General features: G+C 44.2%; 5 protein-coding genes across 5 annotated transcripts; 2 read left to right on the top strand and 3 right to left on the bottom strand.

The window, feature by feature from the left end:
• Nucleotides 1-283: 283 nt before the first annotated feature.
• AO090009000011 (MFS transporter) lies at nucleotides 284-3,016 on the bottom strand (the record flags this gene model as incomplete). The annotated part of the gene is made up of 7 exons (XM_023234295.1): nucleotides 284-454; nucleotides 515-822; nucleotides 884-1,270; nucleotides 1,328-1,591; nucleotides 1,648-1,885; nucleotides 2,639-2,692; nucleotides 2,960-3,016. 7 exons carry the CDS (start codon nucleotides 3,014-3,016, stop codon nucleotides 284-286), a joined length of 1,479 nt encoding a protein of 492 aa, XP_023088478.1.
• Nucleotides 3,017-3,266: 250 nt separating this feature from the next.
• AO090009000010 (fungal specific transcription factor domain-containing protein) lies at nucleotides 3,267-4,481 on the top strand (the record flags this gene model as incomplete). Its single annotated transcript, XM_001816483.3, has 1 exon — nucleotides 3,267-4,481. One exon carries the CDS (start codon nucleotides 3,267-3,269, stop codon nucleotides 4,479-4,481), a length of 1,215 nt encoding a protein of 404 aa, XP_001816535.3.
• Nucleotides 4,482-5,231: 750 nt separating this feature from the next.
• On the top strand, nucleotides 5,232-6,388 carry AO090009000009 (Gfo/Idh/MocA family protein; the record flags this gene model as incomplete). Its single annotated transcript, XM_023234178.1, has 2 exons — nucleotides 5,232-5,866; nucleotides 6,322-6,388. The coding sequence occupies 2 exons, from the start codon at nucleotides 5,232-5,234 to the stop codon at nucleotides 6,386-6,388; spliced, it is 702 nt and encodes a 233-aa protein (XP_023088477.1).
• Nucleotides 6,389-9,958: 3,570 nt separating this feature from the next.
• AO090009000008 (MFS transporter) lies at nucleotides 9,959-11,617 on the bottom strand (the record flags this gene model as incomplete). The annotated part of the gene is made up of 1 exon (XM_001816481.1): nucleotides 9,959-11,617. One exon carries the CDS (start codon nucleotides 11,615-11,617, stop codon nucleotides 9,959-9,961), a length of 1,659 nt encoding a protein of 552 aa, XP_001816533.1.
• Nucleotides 11,618-16,733: 5,116 nt separating this feature from the next.
• On the bottom strand, nucleotides 16,734-21,326 carry AO090009000006 (uncharacterized protein; the record flags this gene model as incomplete). Its single annotated transcript, XM_001816480.1, has 4 exons — nucleotides 16,734-17,245; nucleotides 17,322-19,326; nucleotides 19,438-20,120; nucleotides 20,180-21,326. 4 exons carry the CDS (start codon nucleotides 21,324-21,326, stop codon nucleotides 16,734-16,736), a joined length of 4,347 nt encoding a protein of 1,448 aa, XP_001816532.1.
• Between the last annotated feature and the right edge of the window lie 2,983 nt (nucleotides 21,327-24,309).

The following is a 24,309-nucleotide window of genomic DNA, read 5'->3' as shown; positions in this document are numbered from 1 at the left end:
CTCATTGATCATGTAGTTAAAAGCATGTAACTAGGTTGTTGATTGGTTTGGAAAGTATCGCGATATAGTGACCGAATCTTGGTCGCGAAAGAAAGTAGATCCTGCCGTACTATAATGTATCTTCCAGGACCTTTCCACATTGTCTCTCCTTCCTTCATCTTTACCTAAGTAGTTATTTCGTTTGAATGCACTCCTTTTTTTTACTTCATTGATTTAGTTGATATCTGGCTCATACTATCAAACACCTCCACCCCAGGACGTTGTCTGCTAGCAGTAGGCCACCTTACTCGAAGCTCGTTGCCCCCTTGCTCCTCTTCCTCGCTATGGCACCGTAGTACTTAAAGACGTATGGCACCGGTGCCAACAGGGTTGCGATGCATCCCAACAAGGTGAGAGTCCAGTGCACACCTAGGTTCTCATACATGGGTACCGAAACTGTTACCATAGGACCGGCCTAAAGACACACTGATCAGCACGATAGGGCTCCTGAATTACTCGTCTTCGGGGTCCTTACCACGCAGTATCGTGTTAATGTCATGCCCACCAGAGCGCTCGCCGCGTAAATCTCGTAGCTATCTATGATGTACTGATAGCATGAGATATAGAGTTGCATGACCGCGAAGCCGAAGGCTACACTGGCTGCAAGTGGCGACCAGAGACTGACACTGGGCCAACTTGACCAACCCATCCAGAAGATGCTAATCGGCAGAATAGGCGCCCCAATAATTGCGTGGGTAAGTCTTTCTTCTGGCACGACTTTGTGCTTTCCTTCCTTGCGAGCCTCAAACAGCTTACGTTTGAAGCGAACATAGACCGGCCAGACTGTACAGATCTGGAGGTTTTGCTTGTCAGTAGGCGCCTATAACTCCTTGGAAGGTCTGACAAACCGATAGAAGAAAGCCAACATTGATACCAATGAAGCAAAGGCCGGTGTGTGCTTGATCAAGCCCATAGATCCCTTGGGCACCGAATATGAAACCATACCCGGGCAGGAAGCCAAAGAGGACTGTATAGATCACGGTCATGTACAACGAGAACAGTTGGATGATCGGCTCAGTAAGTAAAAGCTTCAATGGCAACTTGATGCTGCGTTGAAGTCTCCGATAGAGTGGAATGGCGTCCACCTCATGCTCCGCGAGGTATAATTGATTACCAGTCACCTTGCGCAATGATGTAGCTTTCCAACTGAGTAGCACTGGGGGAAATGTCTCTGGAACGAACAGGAGGAATGTCACCACCAGCGCACCAGTCAAGATGAGTGTGAGCCATTCTATAGTGAGGCGTTAGTCGACTTACAGGAGCATCAAATCCGAATGGTTGCGCGCACCTGTCCATTGCCAGTTGACCACTGAACTACCGCCTATGAATGCAGCGACCATTGGTGCTAGGAAAGGTCCCAGAAAGCACAAGCAAAGAAGCACAGGAAACACATAGGTCCGCTCGATCGGCGACCAGACGTCTGCTATTGTGCCACCAAAGTTAGTAAGAGGAGGCCAGCTGAACAGACCAGCAGAAAAGCGGCATGCAAGCCACGATCCGATTCCCGGTGCAAGCGCAGCTCCCATGGTGAAAAGACCAAAAATGATAAGACCTATGAGTGTTAGCGCGACATGATGGGCATTGACACAGAGACACACAACAACGTACTGACAATATACACTGGATTCCTTCCCAAGATCTCAGAAAACGGCGCACTAATCAAGCTCCCGAGACCTAAAGCAATCATGAACAGCGCTGTACCGAGGAGAGCGACTTCTTCGCCTACGCCAAAACTTTCCATGAGTTGCGGTACAATCTCCGAGTCGATCGCTGAAGCCCCGGTCCCTATGAAGCTGGTAAGACTGACGGCACCAGTGACCATCCATTTGTAGCCATACGACCAATTCTGTGGGTTCAGGGGATCGCAGTCTCCATCAAAGTTCACCACAATGTAAGGCGGCGCATCCGCAATATTTGTTTTTCCAAATCATGCATGCCTGCTGCACAATCCTTGGAGCCGCAGCTGCGTTGCTCGCCCTCGGCCACTTGCCGGGTATTCTGTGGCGCTGGGATGGGACGGTGTGTAAAAGGATGAATGTTGGCGTCCCTGTCCTGTTTATCTCCATGGCCGCTGGGATCCGTCGAGGCATGAGGATCAATAGCATTGTGGTTGCCGACTGTTTGTGATTCGAGGTGAGTTATGGATTGGATGGTCTGGTAAACTTTTCGATACTGCTTGATGGATTGCATGATCATCGACTCTTCAGGATGTCAGAAGCCGAAAGATGGTCAGTCCCAGGTGGCAGGGTGTCCATGACAGTATTCTCTTGTCTCTATATTTTATAGTCTCTGACCAATGTACGATAATCACAGCACCGGGGCTAGCTGAGCGCGTTGACAAATTGCTGAATCTGCACGGCGGGCTCGTTTGTTAGGGTCGGAGCCAGGCGGATCACCCGATTGGAGCTTGCCGATCCGCCCCGACCGTCTTCTGTCCACGTTGGGAAGCCTCGTGGCGAGCAAGGTGGGGTAGTAAAATACACGGACACCCTAACATGTCCTTGCATCATCCACTCTTTTCATCTTTTTTGCAACTTAATTATCCTATCATTGGATAGGTTCTCCTTGGGTAGATTGGCCCCATCTTTGCATACCATACCATACTGTATCGGCCATCTGTGACACCTCGTTTCTTGGTGGTATATTCACCGACCTAGGACCCGTCCGACCACATGGCGGAACAGTTGGGAAGTACTAGGGGAGCGCAGCGTCATAGGGCTCTCAGGGCATGTGAGCCTTGCAAGCACCGGAAAAAGCGCTGCGATGGCACGGAGCCGTGTACCACCTGCATAAGATACCGGCACAAATGCTACTTCTCCCTCGAATCGCATGTTCGACTCAAGCGAGCTCTCAGCCAGACATCCAGGCCAGAACAAACTACCCATAGATCCAATCCTGCCTCGTCAGGGACCGGACCAACTCTCAAGCGGCATGCGGAAGGCAAAAGCCGACAGCTCGGGCGGTCTCGAGAGGCCATCTCTCGAGAAGCCCTCTCTTATGCTTCATCCAGCAAGTCGCTCGCAGATCGACTACAAGCACACCTTGACGACGAACAACCTGACCAGATGATGCAGTCCGCGCCGTTGTTGGGACCTTCTGCTGACAATGACGCGTCTGCGACGTTAACTTCAGCTCTATCGTTGGACCATATGCAACAGTTCGCTTCAACTTACTTTGAGAGTGTGCATCCAGTATACTCCTTCATGCGCCCAACTCTAGTTCACGATATGATAACTGCAAGGTCCTCCTCCACAGGTGGGCCTCAACCACGCGATGCTATTCTCTTTGGCATAGCTGCCCTTGGCGCGCTTTTTAGTGATGATGTTGATGCAACCCAAGAGAAAAGGCACATGGCTCTTGCTCGAAATGCGCAAGCCTGTTTAGATGCTGAAATTTCACGGATTTCCACACCAAGCTTCGACCTAATATCAGCGTTGGTGCTCAAAACGCTATATCTGCGCTCAACTGCCCGAACCTATGCCACGTGGATTACAAGCTGCACGACCATGCATAGCGTCGCTATGATGGAGACAGATATCGAAGACTTAGATAGTGTCGCAAAGTGTCGGGGCTTATTTTGTGAGCCCCGGCGGACGTTGTGGATCGCACGCTTGTTGAACACTTGGATTGCAAACCAGTGTGGTCAGTCGCCGATCAAGACTGCTTTTGATACCTTAATTGTACCGCCGACGCCTTCCGATCCTGTTTCTGCTACGCCAGAAGAACAGATGATTTACCTTTATCACATCTCGGAGGAGCTTTCTCCGGATAATCATCCCACATATGGGGAAATAGAACTCGGTATTATAAAGCTAGCTGCGCTCAATTCCCAACAGTGCCACGACGCGGTTCTGCTGTCGCGTACTATAATGGCTCTCTCTTTCCATCGCGTTCTACGATCAAGTGAGACCGCTGATATCGACAGGCAGACATTCGCTCGTCTGGTTGAAATTGGGCTTGATGGTCTACAAGCAGCGAAGCGCCTTGCGCAGCAGCAGAAGCCTTGGTGGCATCTAGCCAATGTTCCTTTTCAATTTCTCTGCGCTATGCTCGTCATCGACACGGCGAGCTCGTTTGCACAAATACCAACAGCCTTGCAAGTATTCGAAGACGTGGCGCGTGCCATACCTAGCTCGACGATAACGGAAGCGTTGAAACTCGCAACGAAATTAATTGGTCTCTCAAAATTGCAGAAGACCGAGCAGCTCCAATACCTCGATCAATGCTCCGAGTCTCTTCATCAACATACATTCCGATCCGAAGCTACTTCTGACGAAGATGCGCAGATACAGCCCCCAGTGGCTGGGCTTTCTGTGCCACGGGAGATATTCAATATGGAAGAACTAGGGGGTTTCAGCAGTTTTGATTGGAGCTTCCTACCTAATATGGACATACCTATATTTGATTACGATATTTCAAATCCTATCATAGAATCTCAATGATCATTCTCCGGATATTTGAAAAATGCTTAAAAAATAATTTGAAAACCGATTGAAACCACTACAAAAAGTAATAACTTCTCGGGCTTATAGATATAGGGGGATAGAACAATAAAACCTCTTAGATTGAAAGTTGTATATTGTACATATCACGATGTTTGTCAATTCTCAACTAATCGCAGCACACTGAGGTTGAGGCGTAATAGCGGCCCATGAACGAATTACCTAGTTGCGCAATTTGGTCATTGGCCCTTTGGCGATCATAGCACGTCGGAGTACGGCCACAAGGTGATGAGTTTGCAACGTGGCAATTGTTGGACCTGTTGGACTTGAAGCTTCCGGATCATCCGACCCGACTAACCCGATCCGCTCCGTTCAATAGTTCACGTAAAGTACAACTGTCCCTTCCGCAACATATATCATAGCTACATCCCCCGTGGTAGTCAGTGGTTGATGCTTGGTACGTATCCAACGTCGATAAATACACGGGAAAGGAAAAAGGCTGCTGTCCTTTTTGAAGAATTACTCAACCTCCAAAATGTTCGGCATGACGCCTACTCAAGCCGCGCCCGGTGGCCGTATCATTAAAGTTGGTATCATAGGGTCGGTTAGAGTCATTTACACTTCGCTCCAGAACGCATTCTAACTGTTGATAGATGTGGCATGGTCACGCAAGTCGTCCATGTGCCCTCTCTAAACTCCCTTTCTCATCTCTTTCAGGTCACATACCTTTGCGATGTCTCCGAGGACGCTATGAAGCATAGCCAGCTCAAGGTTGCAGGTAGCTGCAGGCCCAATACTACCCGGAGCGTCGAAGAACTATGCAATGCGACGGAAGTGGAGCTAGTATTGATAGCAAGCAATCATGCTTTTCACGCATCCCACGCAGTACTCGCGCTGCAAGCCAACAAGTACGTCTTCATCGAGAAGCCAATTGCTTTGACTTTGCAAGATACGGACCGAATCATTGCTGCGGACGAAGCTGCAGGTGGGGCTAGAGTGTTCATTGGTTACATGAGGAGATATGCTGCAGCTTTCGTCGATGCAGTCAAAGAAGTTGGAAGCATTGAACAAATACGTTATGCTCGTGTCCGGGATATCATTGGGCCGAATTCTGTCTTTGTGGCACAATCCGGGACGTATCCAAAGACATTTAACGATTATCGCGAGGCGGATACCGAAGCGCTACGTACAAAAACACTTGATGACATGGAGCAAGCTCTCCAAGCTGAGCTTGGAATTGCCGTCACGAAAGAAACACATATGATGTGGGAGATGCTCTCTATTCTTGGCTCACATGATTTGAGTGCCATGCGGGAGATCATGGGTATGCCCAAGGGGGTCATAGGATTCTCACCTTGTGCCACTGTGGGGTCTCCATTTTGGAGGTAACATCAAAACAATCGCTGTCTTAGCCAGGCTAACGATGACAGTGCAATTTTCCAGTACCCCAACTTCGCGGTCGCTTACGAGTCCGGTGTCGATCAGGTCGCAAGGTTCGACGCCTCGATAGAGATTTTCGGTGACACTAAGACTGTTAAGGTGTGCATCGATTCCCCGTTCATCAAAGGTTTGCCGACAACAATGGTGGTTAAGGAGACTTTACGGGACGGATCGTATATGGAATCCACCACACGGCGGACATACGAAGATCCTTTCATGCTTGAGCTAAAAGAAGTGTATCAATGGGTCGCGGAGGGGAAAATTCCAAAGACGACTCCGTCTGATGCCCGACAGGACCTCGAGATCCTGGGGATGCTTATGAAAGCTGCGACAGCATGGAAAATTTAGCGTCACAGCCAGCTTTCAAGAGCAGGGACAGGTAAGTGTATGGATATCACAGAAAACCTCGACGTGACTCTTTAGGATGCTCGTCTTCCCTGACATATCAACCTGACGATAAGCAATAGTGGGAATTACGAAGCAATCCTTACTGTAGAGGCCTGCATAGCAGCTTGAATCCAAATAGATTCCCAATAATCACGAAGCGCAAAGCAATTGTGAGGTCGGAAGGGAGAGTTGACAACCTCGCTAATCCAGATGTTGCTTTATTTACCAGAAAAGAGGGTCTGGGATAGCTGGGAATTTGTATGTTTTAATTTCTCCATAGTCTAGATGTTTCTAGCTACTTCAATAGGCGTTGAATAGACATCCACCACAAGGCCATATCCATTATAGATAATATAATGCGATGCACAATATCACAGATTTGATAATGATTATATAGGGTAACTATGCCGGATACCCTACTCTAGGTATATAGATATCTTGGGAATCGATTAATAATATTAGTATCTATATTTATTATCTTTTTAATAATATATAGTAGCCTCTATCTAAAAATTATATAGAGAATCTTAAGGATTTTTCTAACTATAAATTTATATTAGAAATTATAGTAGAAAAATTAAGAATTATTTTTTCTGTAATATCAATTATCTTAGGTAACTAGGTCCTGTAATGTAATCGATAAGTGAGCAACGTATATAAGCGGGTGATGTACCACACGCTATATAAAAATTTAAAATGATTAAAATACCGTGAATTCTGACTTCTATATAAAAATAAGTAGTTCTATAGATTTGGATAATATATAATTTTATGGCTCTATATATTATAGCTAGAATATTTAGATAAAGCGTGTCTAGAAATTAATTTAATAGATAGAGATCTATCTATCTATATAGCTTTATCTATCTAATTTTAGTATTTAATAAGGATTTAGGATTTAGATACTAATATATCTTTTTAAAAAATAATCTATTTAGTAAAATATTTTTATTTTTTAAGCTATCTTTTATATATAGTCTAATATTATTTATAGTTTATTTAATATTTTTAATTAGTTAATTTAAACTAGTTTTAATAGATAAATTAATACTACGAGATTAATTTTTAAGTAGCTTTTTAAATATAGATTTTAATTTCTTTAACTATTTAATTATATAAAATATTTTAAATATTAAATTATTTTAGCTATTAGATCTATTATCTAAAGATATAAAGATTTTAAGCTAAATTATTAGTTAAAAAAAATATATTTAAAATTTAGAAAAATTAAGCTAATAACTTTAAAAATACTATAGATATTACTATTAATAAAAATCTTTATATAGATTTAAAAATATATCTTTAAAAAATTAAGTTTATTAATATAATTAAATTTATTATATATCTTAAATTTAATTAGATCTTTATATAAATCTTTTAATAGTAAGAAAATAGTAATATTAAATAATTAAAGCTTATAAAAAATATATATAGATATATAGATTAGTATAATATTATTTTTTATATAGATTTAATTAAATTAAGATATTAAATAACTATTATAATTATTTAAAATAAATAAATAATATTTTTTTATAGATTAATTAATAGTATAAAATATAAAATAGTTCTATAGTTAATATAGACTAATTTTATTATTTATTTAATTATTAGAACTAATCTTAATTTTTTAATAAAAAAGAATTTTATTATTTTTATATTAAATTTCTATATATATTTTATTTTTAAAAATAATATAGAAAAATAGAGTCTATTTATTAAAATTAATATATTCTATAGTAATAATCTATTTCTAGTTTTTTAACTATAAAAGAAATAGTTTTCTTAATATATTAAATCTAATAATAATTTTAGTTATAGCTATTAGATGTATTATAAATTCTATTTTATTAAAATTATAAATATTATTTAAGACTATACTATACTTCTAAATAATTTTATTTATTTATTTAAACTAAATATTTAGAATTTTAAGATTCTTTATTTTAATATATTAATAATTATAGTATTTTGCTTTTAAAGGCCGCCGCTTCTGGAAATGGTCTTGCCCAATCTAGAAATGCCGCCCCTCACCGCCCGGCCCTATACTACTATAAAGCCTGTTGTCTATAGCCTTATATATCTATAATATTCTGTTTTATAACTATCCATCGCCTGCTTGCTGAGAGTCTAATCTCAGCCATCTCCTCAGCGGCATTGTTTTCTCTTCTCTTAGCAAATTTACCTTATAATTACACAGTTCCCTACCCTCATCGCCCACCTATATACTAAGGCCTTAGTCTAGGCTGGTATTAGGCTAGTTACTAGATGGATTCCTATACAAATCTCGCGCGTTCTATACTAATAGTTATTATCTTTCTATATCTAGTCCCCGCCATCTCTCTATTACTAAGAATATAGCTTTAACATAGCTTCTAGTACTACTCTTCTCTAATATTATATAGACTAAGTATTATAACTATCAAGACAGCAGTTTTGTTTAGATAGCTAGAAGTTATTCCATCCTATAGCCAGACTATTTTTAAAGTTATATCTTATAGCTCTTGCTAGAAAATTAAGATCTGTATAAATATTAGCTAGGCTTTAGACTAGGAACCAGATCAGTATATACGATTTAATTATAGTTATATTCACTTGGCCCCTTCTCCAAGGTTTATATTCAATCGGCTTCAGTCTATTTACAGATGATTTGGTTTTATTTCTTTAGCATAGTTATTGAAGGCCAGATTCCTTATTTATTAACGAGATAGTAAAATACTAATCCTCTATAATTCCTATATATATACTCTCTAGGCAAGCTCTATTAAGGGGCCAATTATACTACTGGATAATTGGAATAAGACTATAGCTATACTAATTTCTATACTTTCCTTATTTAAATGGGGAATCTTCTTAAAAATATACTTTCTTTTTATATACAATCAATAAACAGGATATTTTAATATTGTTAATAGAGTATTCTTACAGTCGGTTAAGATAGTGAGGTTAATACTAGATTAACCACAGTTAACCTAACTTACCGCCTGCTATACTGGGAAAGGATCAACAATCTTAGCACCAAGCACGGTTAACCTAGGTTAACCATCCAATTTTTGGCTTAACCGTGGTTAGGTATAGAAATTCTATTAACCTAGCCATAACCTAGCGGTTAGGTATAACTGACCCCATTAACCTAACCTAACCTGGCCAAACGCCAGTCTAGTGGAATAGTTAGCCAGACAAGGAATAAACAACTGGAAACAACCGGCGGGAAGGAGCTGGGGGAGGTTGTGTAATGACCAACATTACATGCGAAGAACTTTGGCCAATCTGGCTGAGGAAGGAGAGATTTGTGAGCGCTAAGCTTTCTTTCATGTTACTGTACAAGCAACTTTTATCGTACATTAATATATGAAACCGTAGTCTCTAATGGACCTGCTGAGCATTCCAGGCTCCCTTATATTCGAGCTTGTCTGAATGTAATGGAGTTCTGCTCATGGAGACAAAACTGTAATTGCGTTACCGAATATACACATCGCACTGAAATTGTCTTATTAAATTCTATATAAACAACATTCCCTCCGATTTCCGGGAATTAGAAAAAGGGTACTCTATATTAGATTGTAATGATTGGTCCTTCTATCGAATTCTACGGAGGTCTCCATACCAAGGATTTCAGCTCAGTTGCAACTGTGTTTTGAAATCTGAGCTCATGTGTGAGACAGCTTGGCTCTAATTCTTTCCCCAAACCAATAAAACCCATATGGAACAAGCACCATCGCTACTCCAATAAAGGCCAATAGCCATGACGCCCATTGCAACCCCAGCCGGTCATACATCTGGGTTGTGAACAGCGGAAACGCAGCTCCGCCACCTGACCGCAAAAACACCTTCGCGGCCAGCGCCGACGCCGCGTACTTCTGATACGAGTCGATGATATAATTATTCACTGAGTAGTAACACAGCACCATTCCGAATCCAAAAGCGATGCCAGATGACGCTGGACCAACCCAGATGATATGCTTGAACGACGTCGCGCCGAGAATAAACATCGCAATGGGGATGAATGGTGCACCGAGTAGGGCACCAACAAGACGATCTTCGGGTGTGGGCGCCCGCGTCCGACACACTTGCTTGAAACGCTTCTCGATCATGGGCGTAATGAGCAGCGAGAAGCCCGCGCCAATTAATATAGGAATGAACATGAGGCCAATCTGGCCATCATTGTACCCGTACAGTTTGCCAAAAACGACGGGGTAGGCGAAAAAGTAAGCATAAAGATAGGCGTAGATGAGGACGATGTACATGCACATCAAATCTAGCACAGGTTCAGTTAAAATCATCGTAATGGGTCGGATGAGACTGATCCGGACGATGTCGCGGAAACTCGGCTTGGCTTGCTCCTGCTCTGTGATGATATTCAAGTTGCCGGTTTCCTGGCGAAGGTTCTTTGCACGGCGCTTGAGGATTACCGGCGTATATGTCTCTGGAATGAGCCCGACGATAATCGTCATTGCTCCTGCAAAAGCCATGTTGGTCCAGAAGAAGAGATCGAGCCGATGTGAGCCGACATTGATCCAACCGCAGACTATGGGGCCAATAACGGGGCCACAATACGGTGCGGCAGCAAAGTAGGCAATGGCCATACCGCGCTCTTCAATGTTCCAGATATCTGCGATGGTACCACCAGCCAGGGAAAGACCAGAACTGGAGAAGACGCCGCACAGAAACCTGCAGGCAAGGAGGCCACCGATATTTGGCGACAGGGCGCATGGGATCTGGAATATGGTATATAGCGCCAGCGAGATAATGTATACCGGTTGTCGACCTATTATCTCCGATAAAGGAGACCACAGTAGTGGGCCCACAGCAAACCCGCAAACCATGATGGAACATGTCAGGGTAGCCACTTCCAGAGAGACGTGATATTTTTCTTCGATCAAGCCCAGGCCCCCAGTGACAATAGAAGAGCCATAGGCAATGCAGACAACCAGTGCCGACACAACCATCGTGATATACCAACGATACAAACGAGACCAATTAAATGGGTTGGCCGGGTCATTAATCTGAAAAGTCACAAATTCGTACGGCTTACTTGCTTTTTCAACATTGGGAGTTGAAGGCCGTGGCGCGCCGATGGCAGTAGACCGGATGCTCTCAAGAGTTCTGACCGGAACCAAGCCTGTTTGTGTCTCAACAGTGTATTCTTCCGGGAAGAGGGGCTCTGCTGGACGCCCAAGCTCAGGATAGTTTACACCCAGTGGTGGACTATTTTCCGTCACTCTCGATGCTTGAAGAGTCTCCCGTGTTTCTGTCCTCAACGTATTGAGACTGACTCTTTGGGTTTCATCGGACGACTCTTGCGGCATTATGAGCGTGTGGAATGTAAAAAGATAAGCTTTATGAGTGAGAATGCAGAAATGAGGTCAAGTGTCTTGAATGTAACAGAAAAGGTAGATATGTGCTATATAGTCCGACGACAGATGGCCATTTCAACATTGCAAGCGTGGCTCAACATATACTTGTCATAATGAATTATTTCTTCGGTTGAGGAAAGGTTATATGGTATTTAACCCGCCAGCACAATTTACAACAGCATCCCGCTGATCCGAAATTTATTGATTCCCATGTAACGACCTTTAACTCTGTATTTTGATTTGTTAACTTGATAAGCTCGTCCAAGTGGAGTAAACTATGTGCATACACTATTATAGTAGCGTGGGAGAATTCTCGGCACCGAGAAAGCTACGAAGTAACAGCCAGCATCTTTACGTGCTTTATCGCGGTCCATTGGAATTAGCGTTTCTTTTACAAGTCCAAGGTGGTGGCCGTGGCCTGGATCTCCAATGCTCAAGCCGGACACCGAATTTTTAGATAACCTTCCAAACATTTTTGTCTGATGTTTGCAGATAACGTGAAATGCGTTCACCCGTCTGATCATCGACCACTTGCAGTAACGCAGTGATATGGATGCTACCAGTTAGATGAGGGATTTAACCGGGTAGCAATCCCGTTGGATATAGTGGGGACTTCCAGTGGGCCGTCACGATTGATAGGCAAACAAGCCTCCAACACCGAATCTTCGCCAGTCTAGAACAAAAAGCTTCTATAGTAGAAAATCGCGCTAACCAAGATCCCATCATCGCCCGGTCCAGCGGATATTCATATCGTTCCAAACCGTGTGATCCCGCCATTTACATCTCATCAGCATTGCCAAGTTGGCAGGAATTTGGTTGTAAAATTGAGTCATGTGAACGTCGTCTTTTTGAAAATTCGTTCCCTTTCCCCTACAACCCGGAAAGAATTAGAAACCCATTTCTGCCTGCATATTAGTACACTGCACATCAAGCTATGTCACTGGGAAAAAAAATGACGCAACATGATATTGTTCCTTTGTCTCAGCCTTCCAGACTTGTGTCGACTAGCATATCCTACTTTAGTTGCTTGGTTGCTGAGTAAGACCGATGACCTTCAATAGATCCAGTCGAGTAAATTAAACAATAGGGTCAACAATACCTTAGCCACACCTGGATGTTGCAGAGGGAGGTAAGTCGATATCTATATCCAACCGCCGCAGGGCGCAACTGATATGATTTAACCAACATTGCAATGAAGTCTATTGCATGTGAATATCGGTTCACTGCCTAATATGATGTCTTTTGACCAGAGAAAGACAACCCCCGCACAGTGTCCAGGTGGGATCTCTAGCCAGGATCTAATATGAAACGTGATTATAGCAGCACTGATATGAACGCAGCAATAGCGACAGCAAATACAATATACAGAATTGAGCTACTTTTGAGCCAAGCACGCTACGAAGCAGCTACGCTCCAGCAGCACACACGCGAAATGGTCGCATGCAACGAACATAAGGAGCGTATGATTCTTCGACTGTTACGGGAAAAAGAAGCCCTATTGCGAAAGATTGAGCGGCTTGAAGCAGACAGCCAAGCCTGGCAATTGCAGAAAGCCATGGCCGAAGGGCAGCTTGAGCTGCGAAAATACAATACTCAATGTACTTCCTCCGAGAAAGTTGGGACAGACTAGAGCTTTAGTCAGGAGGCGCTCAAAATTGAACATGTAACAAGATAGGCTGCCACAGACATCAAATGAGTAGTTAACAATCTCGGAGGTTCTGTGTAAATCTTTTTGGTAGAGCTTCTTTTTTTCTTTTTTGGGTCTATCACATTTAGCAACAGCGGAAAGTTGGTATTATGCTTCAGTCTAGCTATTTTCTAAAGAGGATTATTACAGTTCAAGGGAAGCTCAGTGAATAGTCACTTGTCAATAGACTTGGATCGTACACATATATTATGGGATTAATTGGAAAACGGCTTTTGTATAGACAAAATCTGCTCTGTACTGGAAGATCATTGCGTGATCGAGCTAGATAGTAAGAACAAACATACTTTCAGTGAGGCCACAAAGAAAGAAGTAGGGCCCACCCATCCCTTGTAGACATGAGTCGCAAATAGTATGACACTCAGTTTGGCCATTATAATTATATCAACCCAATTCTATAAGACCTTAGCAAGTATACAAAAGGACATACCGTTTCATTGATAATCTAAACGGCTCAGCCATCTGAACATTGTTGGCTCACGCCCCCATGGCCACTTACTGCAGTATTGATTGCACTTGAGCTTCTTGGTTGCGTTGCTCGCTATGCGAAAAGGGTAGTTGGTGGCCCCTCCTGAGAAAGATCAGGTCTACATGATTAAGAAATATTAGAGATGGAAGATACAAGCTACTCAGGGCTAAAAGACTTTTACTGGTAAGTCCTCAGAAAATCAGAAGAGCTTGGTTTCGGTCAAAATATGTAGCCGCCATATGCCGGCAGACCAGAATCTAACTAATAATATCTAGCATCAACCAGTGGGGTTGCCTGATTTGGGGAGTTATGATGTGATTGCTTTTGTCGGCCGAAAGTCCCTCGGCGCCTCGCGGCTGCGGAGGCGAGACATTGATTCGCCTATCACGATCGCCTCCCATAATAGTACTACGTCAGGACTTCGTTTTCGGTCCATATAGATTACTCGTGATAACCAAGCTGCTACGGAAAAATACCTCAATTCTTTATCGGAAAAGGATTCACACGTCTCTATAAATTCACTTTAATTTTCATATGCAATAATTAAGTTCAGGGAGAGAGAGGGAAGAACCAATTAAGCTTAGCTTAGCCACAGTACCTTCAACTCAGCATCATCTACTGCCGTACATTTCCCCGGTGGTTGGGTTGGGGGAATCTACTGTGAAGGGCTCCATGACAGAAAACTCAGGATTATCATTTGATCCTCACACATGGGAACGACTGGCGAAAGAATGTCTCTTAGCAGATAGTTTCAGATATGTCTGGGGCTATGAGTATCCGATTGCGGTCGCACCAGCCTGGGTTCTGCGAAATGACAGTGTCGGAGTTGAAATCAGTTTCTCCGATCCCATACTTCGAATAAGTTCGCAGAAAAGGCACGGCAGAAGCTTTGAAGACATGTCGACTGCAGCGGCTGATTGGGCCCATATCACTTTTCCCGGACTAACCCATGGTTGGGCAGATCTACCGTTCTGCCGTCAGCATTGGGACTGGCCGATCGCACTGAAGGACATACAAACCGCTGAGTATGTGAAACTGGCGGTTCAGCATGGCATGCAGGGAGGCGTAGAGTCCAACCATGGTAGCGGCCAGTAGGGTGGTGGGGTGGGCTCTCTGGACATGCTCTCGGAGATTGTGGAAGGGGCGGGAAACGACCCAGAAGTCATCTTCGAAAGTGGAATGTGCTGTGTTGCTGATTTGGTAAAGGCCGTAACCTTTCGGGACCGAGATGCTCCTCAAAAGTTGTCCATTTGTGTACGGACTTGCTATCGCTGGAAGAAATGCGGTTCATCATGTATTGCTGAGTACCCTTGCTAACCAGCAGCTTATGCTCAATTTGTTCGGGTACAAGTCTGTGAGGCCTGTACATCTTAATAGGTCCATACTCTGGCGGGTGGACTAAATTCACGTAGGCACCGCTGAGATAATGGTTATGCTTTGCCATCATCCTGAGATGTTCAATCAAGAGCTCTGCTTACCAGCTGGCCATCTGGTGGAATACTCTGGCGGCTCAAATTCATTGCGATCTTCTGAGAATGATGTCGAACCATGGCCCCGCAGGTCCCAAAGTGCTCATGGAAGCTAACAACTACAAGATAGTAAACCAAGGTCGATAGGCTGAGTCTATCTAGTGTATACACTTGTTATCAGAATTTGGGATGCTATAACTAAGGGACATGAAATATTGTTTCTTAATAATGCATCAAGCTGAGTTTAGTTGATCAAATATGGCCTACCTGTTTTCCCGTAAACGGCAGTGATTGGCAGATATACACGGGTCTTGTCATGTTCTAGCATTTAGCGCATCTGCGTTATAAAGTTGCATCCGCGCTCTTGGGGCCATTTAAGTATCGATATTAGCAGTTGAAATGGGAACTCTTCGACTCCTTGGCAAAGTCGATATTGGTTAAAAACTTAAAATGACCAAGCTCATGCAAAGAGAGTATTAGCGCTCAACTGTGAGGACTAACAGTTTGGATTATATATTTGACACTACGAACTAACCCACATTGCGACTACAATAAGTTTAATTCCATGACATCCTGGAAGCTAATACCTTTGAGGTGCTGGGCACTTTCACGCCATATGAAGAAGTTTTTGCCAGACATACAACTAAAGTTGGCCGGGTTCCCCGAAAAGCCCAACCCGTCCTGAACCCGGCAATTTCCAGGGGCAGACTCAGAGGACAGAATCCGGCTCCGGGTTCAGATTCTATTGCACAAACCCGCCCCGAATCCAGGAAATCTAAGTGGACTTTTCTTAGTATAATATAGTCAAAGAAACTAGAAAATATAGAATATATATATATAGAAAATATTGATTTTATATATTAATGCATAGGTGGGAGGACTTTTTTCATTCATTCGTGAATTCTCATCCTATCTAAGCTTTCTATCTTCCTAGCTAGGCGTTGTGGGCCCGCCTAGCGGGCCGGAAGAACCCGTACTTCCGGGCCTCCAGGCCGCCAGACGGAAGCCCCTACTAACAATATATATAGAATTGATAGAGATATAGCGCTATAAAAATCAGATTAAAATTTTAGTCTAAGCCTATATAGATAAGATATCTAATTACTAAGCAAAATCTTATCTAATTCGGTCTAGTAGCGGGTTTTTCGGGCTTTTTCGGGTCGGGTCAACCTAGGTTGGCCCGAGGTTCGAGACGGGTGCGGGTCCTAGATTTTGGGCCCGAACCCGGCCCGATGCCAGCTCTAGCCCTGAAGAAGCTTAAAAGAAAGTCTATAATGGTAAGGCAAGAAAGCAACGAGTGAGGAGACGGAACAATCATGGAAGATGATTACTCGACGTCATCCGTTGGTCCAAATGAGGTAATCGAAAGAGAATAAAGGACAAGGGTGAAAAAGCGGGGCAAGGGAGGGAAGAAGGGAATGGGATTTATTCGGCCTTTTTGCTGGCCTTGGTTCTTAACTTCATCAGTCCATAGACCAATGCATATCCGCTGATAGCATAAAGGACAGTAATGGCGCCGTTTCTCCAACCAACATAGTAGTGGTTAATGTTGAGGGTTGCCAGGAAGTCACTTCCTGTTCGGAACTCGCACACCTTGCATTGTGAGGTAGCGTCGGGGTTGGTCAGATTAATTCTCTGCCCGTTCCCAGCCATGAAAGTGGCTAAGTACTCGCCACAAGTTCCATTAAGTGGGTCAAACACGGCGAATTCATCCTCGTTGCAGGTCACTCGAGCATCCCAGATACCGAAGGTCAACATACCCCCCACAACGTAGTTGAATGGGTTCAGATAGTACAGCCAGTACTTCCAAAAGACATTGAGTTGAGTATAGGGCACAAAAACACCGCAGAATAGCAGCAGTATACTGATGATGAGGGGATTGACAAGCGCAGCGAACACAGCGTTGGGGGCGTAAGCGGCAATGAACTGGCCAATTCCTAGAGGCAAAAACAAACGTGTTAACAAGTACTTATCCAGAGCAAGACGAGGAGTATAGGACGTGAAAACGCTCACCAGTATATACGAATTCAAACCACATCATAATCCAAAACATCGCACCAGATCGATTCGAGTCATGGGGAAAGAGCCGGACACAGTAATACCAGCAGAGGAAGTAGAGCACAGCACATATGATAAGGTAAGGAAACTCAGATACGATCAAAGCGGTAGTGAAGGCAAACCACGAGTACATTTTTGACTTCTTCTCTCGGGCATCGTAGATATCACGGCGCTGGAGAAAGAGAGGTTGTAGTTGGTTGATACAACCAGGGGCAACAAAGACAAAGTGGAAGATTGTGAACATCTTCAGATGCAAAGCAGACAAGTTAGGGCTAACTCGCCAGAAGGAGAACCCATTCAGCAAGGCAGAAATAACATGCAATGAAGCCTTGTTATTGATATAGTTGGTGTTTCGGAACAAGGAGACGTTCATACGCTTCGTCACAATTTTAATCTGTTCCCACAAAGGCATAGAGAACTCGTAGCCATCATCATGAGTTCCAGAAGGTTTGGAAGCAGCTTCGGCAATCATATTATCCAGATTAATCATCATGCGTGTGTGCTCGTCTGAGTCCAGCCAGATCTGATGCCAGTCCTTGTCTTTGGCAGCTTCCAGACTACCAGTAACCACATCAATCATAAAGTCAGCTGGGTTGGATTCTGGTGGACATTCAATGCCATTTTTCCCAAAGTAATATTTGATTGTTGCAGCGTTTTCACCAATATCACCAAAGTAAACTGTCTTTCCTCCCCGAGCCAGAAGTAGTAAGGTATCAAATTGTTCAAAGAGTTGGGCAGAGGGCTGGTGAATAGTAACCAGAATAGCTTGACCAGCATCTGCAAGTTTCCGCAGAAATCTGACTGTGTTGTATGCAGACTGGCCATCAAGACCTGATGTAGGCTCATCTAGAAAGATTAGAATACTGGGTTTAGAGGCCAGCTCGACTCCGATAGTAACACGCTTTCGTTGTTCAATACTAAGACCTTTCCCTACTGTACCAATCAGAGTATTCTCAAGATCATGAAGTTCTAGAAGATCGATAATCGTATCGACATACTTGAGCTTTTCATCTTCAGGTATATCTCGAGACTGACGAAGAAGAGCAGAAAACTCAAGTGCTTCACGGACAGTGGCATAGGGTTCATGGACATCTAATTGCTCGCAGTATCCTGCCATTCTCTGGAATGAAACCGGCAATGGCCGACCATCAACCATGATTGATCCCTTAATTGTTCCATCTGTCTTACGCTGGGCAAGGACATCAAGTAGTGTTGTCTTTCCAGCACCTGAGGAGCCCATCAGCGCACCCAGCATTCCCGGTTTTACCCACCCACACACTTGATCCAGTAGGACCCGGTCTCCAGCTGGAGTTTTAACCGTATATGTAAGATCCTTCCAGGTAAAAATGGAGGTGTTCCGGGTTAAATGTTCATCTTCCGGGCCTGAGACTCTGCTGCCCGCACCTCGATTGGGATTCTTCTCATTCTGTGCCTCGACATCTGACTTATGCCCATGCTTGACTTTCTCGCGGGGTATATATAGGGAAGCAGAATTGCCTCCATCACTCCAGAATGAGGTGCAAATCATAGTAAGCCCTGCGAAGAATGCCCACCAAGCCCAAACAATACCGTAGTTCCTCCACAGCTGTGAATGCTTGTAGTGCAGTGACGTGAGATACTGATCCCCAGTCACAAAGTCTGCACCAAGAGCGGCTCCACCAACACCTGTACAGGCTTTATGACCCGAGGGCACGTTTTCGTAGCCAGGACCATTCGGGACTAGGTTATTGCCGACACAGGGGATGGTCTCATCATGAAATTCGTTGGTGAGAGCGGCCTGAAAGGCATAGGCAAACGGATTTGTGTAGTACAATTCAAGGAACCAGTTCTTGACCTGGCCTTTAGGAATCATGTAACCAGCATACATAACGATGGCCTTGACTGCAGTTCCGGATACTTTTGAGGCGGCTTCGAAGGTACTAAATCCTGCTCCAATACAACGAAACAAAGCGGTAATACACTGTATCATAATTATCAGCGGATGCCGTAGTGACGAAATAGGAATCGTGAAACAGGAAGAAGGGAAAAGAAGTCGGAGACCCCACGGCCTTTATCAAATAGAGGAACTTACTAGGGTAACGGTAAACAAAATAACCCAGAAGGTCCAGAACGCGGCTGCTGTATGCCTTAAGCCGGACATCCAATATATCACAATCGAGAATACACTGCATTGGATCAACAACACAGGAAAATCGGCAGCAATTTGAGCCAGACAGAATGCAGCTGGGTGATACATGGCGAATGACTTGTGCTTCAGCAAGACCGGACGACCTTTGAAGGATTCAGTGACCTCAGACATGGCCACAATACAATTATAAAGAAGAGCGAAAAAGACGGCACCACCTTTGGTAAATAGGCCCAGAGATGTTGGAGGGGAGTCGTAAAAGCAGGAGCCTGCTATTAAAGCCATAATAGTTGACAGAATCTGCTTTGCCAGGAATGTTGACTTGTCCCCCCACAAAATCTGATACTGACGAATCGTGCAAGCCTCGACTTGACTCCAGAAGCTAATTGTTAGCGGACTGTTCTTGGGTAGATACTTTGACTTTTCCCAGGCGATGGATTCCTTGAAGTCTTCAGTTCTCTGGTGGGCGATATCGCTGTTAGGGTAGTCGTATTCTGCAACCATATGTTGATAGACTGGCGAATTCTTATACTCAGCTAGAATGGCATCTGCATTTTGAGGAAATCGGCTTTCGTAACCTGGTCTGATCTGGCGCTCGGTTGGGACAGTCACACCAGTCAGAAAGTCCCCTGGCATAAATAAATCAATACGGCTGTTTCTTCCAGGGGAGAGTAGTAGGACAACTCACCAACATTGGCACCATCAGTATACACAAATCCCAGGTCTTGCATGAACCTTTTTGCAGCAGCTGCCGGCCCATAGTAGATCTGCCTCCCCTCGTCCAATACGAGGACTTTGTCAAACAGGTTGTAGATTCCGTTACCTGCCTGGTAGAGGGTAACAACTGTGGAAAGCCCAAGGACGTCGGTCATGGCTCGAAGAGCCTTTGCCCATTCTAGTGCTGTACTAGCATCCAGACCACGGGTACTGTTATCCCAGGTGTAGATAGAGCCTCGAGTAGCCATGCACTCAATGATAGAAACACGCTTTCTCTCTCCACCAGAAACACCGCGGACATATTCATTTCCCACCTTTGTATCAACTGTATGTGAAATCTTCATTGCCTCCAGCAGAAACTTGGTAGTCTCAGCTGTGTAGTCTGCGTTTGACTTGGTTCCATCCGGAAGGTGGAAGGGAATCTTAAGCCGCGCTGCAAAGTCCATAGTTTGACCCACCGTTAACCGGGGGTAGAAGAGCTCCTCCTCAGTATTCATAACAATTTGCCCTCGGTACTTCTGGGCCTCGTCACTAGACATGCTGCCGAACCTTATGTCCCCGGTGATATTATAGTATCCCCGACGCATATTAGCAAGCAACTTGAGCAGCGTTGTGCACCCAGAACCAGGCCGGCCTAAAACCAGCAACATCTCACCAGGTTTGACACAACCATGGCTACCCTGCAAGATTGATTTCAGAGGCGGCTTTCGCAGAAAGTCTCCGATCACTCGCGGTATATTGAATTGCGAGATGACATTTTCGTTAACTGCAGTCTCAGCAGATGGCACCTCAACAGTCAGATTCTGCCAGGTGATGCCCAATTGTCGTGGCTTGTAACCCGCGGCTTCCTCTCTTTCCCTTGTCGAGATGACATGATCGGTCATGCCCCATCCTGGGTCATTTTTGGGTGTTGAAATGATATCGCTACAATTGGGCGAGGCGATGGTTTCTGTGCTGACAGCGTTGCTAGTGCCTGGGACTATAAGGGTCTCTGCGCTGGCGGCTCCTCGGATTTCAGGAACAGTGAGGGTTTCCTTTTCCGTGTCTGCATCCTTGTCATATTCACCACATTCAGTGGGCGCCCCCGAGTTAAGAGGATCATTGGCTGGATTCTCCATGATGCGAGAAGAAGAGGTAATCGTGAGCAACGAAGGGGTCTGAATTCCGTCGAACTAGAAGAAGATATGGAGTGTGCATTCAACTAACCAAGACTTTAGGGGAGGGAAAGGACATATATATACACATAGACCGATGTTCTGGAGCAAAGCCAAATTTAGAATCTGCGTGCTACAGGGGTTGTAATTACTAGTAACTACTGTATCCACACCTACCCATACCTTCTACATGCAGCGACTGCTCTGTGGGAGGCACTCACAGCCGAGTTTTGGCGGGTGTGGCCCCGGAGACAAGGAAACAAGTGCTTACTATCCATCAGAATGTTGGAATATCGCGCAAAGATCCACCTTGTTAGGCCAATAGTGGACAAGCTACTACTCCTTATGAAGGTACTCACCTTTGAATCGGGAAAATCAGGGAGGACGGCGTGGGAGATAGGGGTGGATTTACTAATCGGGAATAATGCAGCGATATACAGACTGCTCTGGACTCTCAAGCGAACTATGCCCGGTTGCAATCAGCTCAAGCCCTTGAAAACCCATATCAACATGTATTGAATGAAGGTATATGTAGCTGTAGGAAGTCCAAGCTGCAGTGTCAACTTATCATTCAGGTGTCTCAGATTAAAACCACGGAAAAGTATGAAGGCGATTCTGACTTTCCCATTCAGAAGCACAGTCATTCAGATTCATACAGTAAATCAGAGACGAGCCAAGAATGAGGGCTTCAGGCAGAGACTACAATTCTGTAGAAGAGGCCGAGAGCTTGGTTCGATCTCGAATCAGGTTCCTGATTAGGCTACATTGACCACTCACCGACGATAATTAACCGTCTAAGAATAGCTAGTTTTATCCACTTACGCGGAAAATTCGTTTGCTAAAATTAATCATAGGTTTCTTCTAAGCAGTAAATAAGAACAGAGAGTACTGATATGCTGGTCTTGGGGCCCTCTCCGACTTCTGTATTCCATCTTGAGTAATATTCGTGAACCTGGGAGTCGATGACGTAGCTGGACCTCTAGCTAAAGGATAAGATAACGAACGATAATACTATCTTGAATTCTACTAGGGAGTCTCTACACTCCACCACGTTTTGGAAGATGAGAACGAACTCCTTGAGGTGCTTATTTACTTTCCTACTGCAAGTATCCACCTACTTGTGTATACATCGAAATAGCTGTTGTAAGGATTATAGAAATATCGTATAATATACTGTAACATTTAGCATTACATGAACATATGCTTTCCCCCTCTAGTAAGTGGCAGCGAACAACTCCTGTCGTAGGCTACCCTGTTGAATCTAGCATAAGTGACAACCTTGATGATCAAGAGCCAAGATCTGTCGGCCTAGTAACATAAGCTTATTTTATCTTAAGCAGGCATTCTTGTTGTTTCCATTAATCATTCATCCAAGCTACTCGGGTATGGAAGCCGATCAGTTCGAAGCGGAACGCTCTAAGAGGAAGTATCTTGGAAATTATTAAATCACGCATGATCCACACAATCTCGGTTGCATCTCGGCAAAATCTCGGCACAAGCTCGAAGCATGTAAGAGGCCGTCATGATTGTTGTTCTCCTGAGCTGGATCGTATTCTACTGATACGCACGCTATACCTGTGTAGTCGATCACACAATCGCAGAGCAGGTCCAGGATTTTGCTGCTTTTGGGTTTCTTGATGTTTGGCATGTCCAATGTGTGTTCAATTACGGAGTACTAGCTGCCAAGTTACCTTATCAGGGGTACGTATCCTTGTCCTTGGTTGGATCTGATAGTCGTCGCCGATCAACCTGTGCAGAATGGATTAACCTCATTGCATGCACCCAATGCCTTGGCGGCAAGCATAACCAATCCAGACAGGAAAATTGCCCCGCCCGCGACCGGTACTGGCGGATAGGATATTAGTAGGTTAGTGTGGAGTGGGGAAGGGAATCGCCGCAGAAAGCTAGCCTGGCTTGCTTTTTTCCTCTTTGGGCATTCTGGCCCCTGCTAGGTCTGTTGGGTACGGCGCGTCAGGTAGATCGGAGAAGAACGGAAGTGGATTTATTTGCAGCTGCGGCACGACCATGACTACTTCCAACCCATATAATGCTGATATCACTCGTTTGTTTACAGTTCGTAGGCTGTAGTCAATCTCTCCATTTAACTTCTATGGCGTACTATAAATCCCATTAACATCAACATCGCCTTTCGATCTGCACAAAAACTGTCGACTCTTTGCCCTCATCGATAACTATACCCAGCCACTTCAGTACCTTAGGTTGGCTTAAAGTCCATTAATCTTCCATCTGGGACATTCATATTGGTACGTAACTCTGTTACTTTCTTTTTTGCTTCCTTCCGTCCACCGTTCGCCGTTCGACGAGTTTTGTTGTATCGTCGAACACCCTTAGCTTCCAATGTCAAAACAGCGGGAAGTTCTGTTTCCGCCTTCCAGTGAAACTGATGCCTTGATTCTCTCGCTTCATCAACAGTGCTTTGTCTGGTTGACTATTTGAATAGTACATAATGAACGCACATCAATCATCAACCACCTCATGCCATTCACGTTCGGATAGCAATCTTCGCAAAAGGGTAAGCAAGGCATGTGATCGATGTAGATTAAAGAAGTCAAAGGTAAGCAAGCCACAGCCTAACACATCATCATTCCTTAACGCCTTAAACCGCTACAGTGTGACGGTACTACACCTTGTGGACGGTGTAGGGCAGATAATTCTATCTGTTTCTTTGGCGAGAGGAAGAGAACTCCCAATTATGGAAGATTGTACCCCAAGGGGTGAGCATCAATCTTTAGCGATGGCCTTGCTATTTATATTCTTTTCTATTTTTATTTTTGAGATGTGACAAATAGGACGTGAGTTTTGCTAACGTATAACTTGCGTATACAGATATGTTGAGATGCTAGAGCAGCAACAGACCTGGCTTGTGTATGGCCTTCAGAAATTATATCAACTTTCTAGGAAGAGGGAACGCCCGCAAAATAGTCCA

Source organism: Aspergillus oryzae, chromosome 1 (genome assembly GCF_000184455.2).
Source record: "Aspergillus oryzae RIB40 DNA, chromosome 1".
In the NCBI taxonomy this organism is placed as follows: domain Eukaryota; kingdom Fungi; phylum Ascomycota; class Eurotiomycetes; order Eurotiales; family Aspergillaceae; genus Aspergillus; species Aspergillus oryzae.
This window is presented reverse-complemented; position numbering and strand designations above follow the sequence as displayed.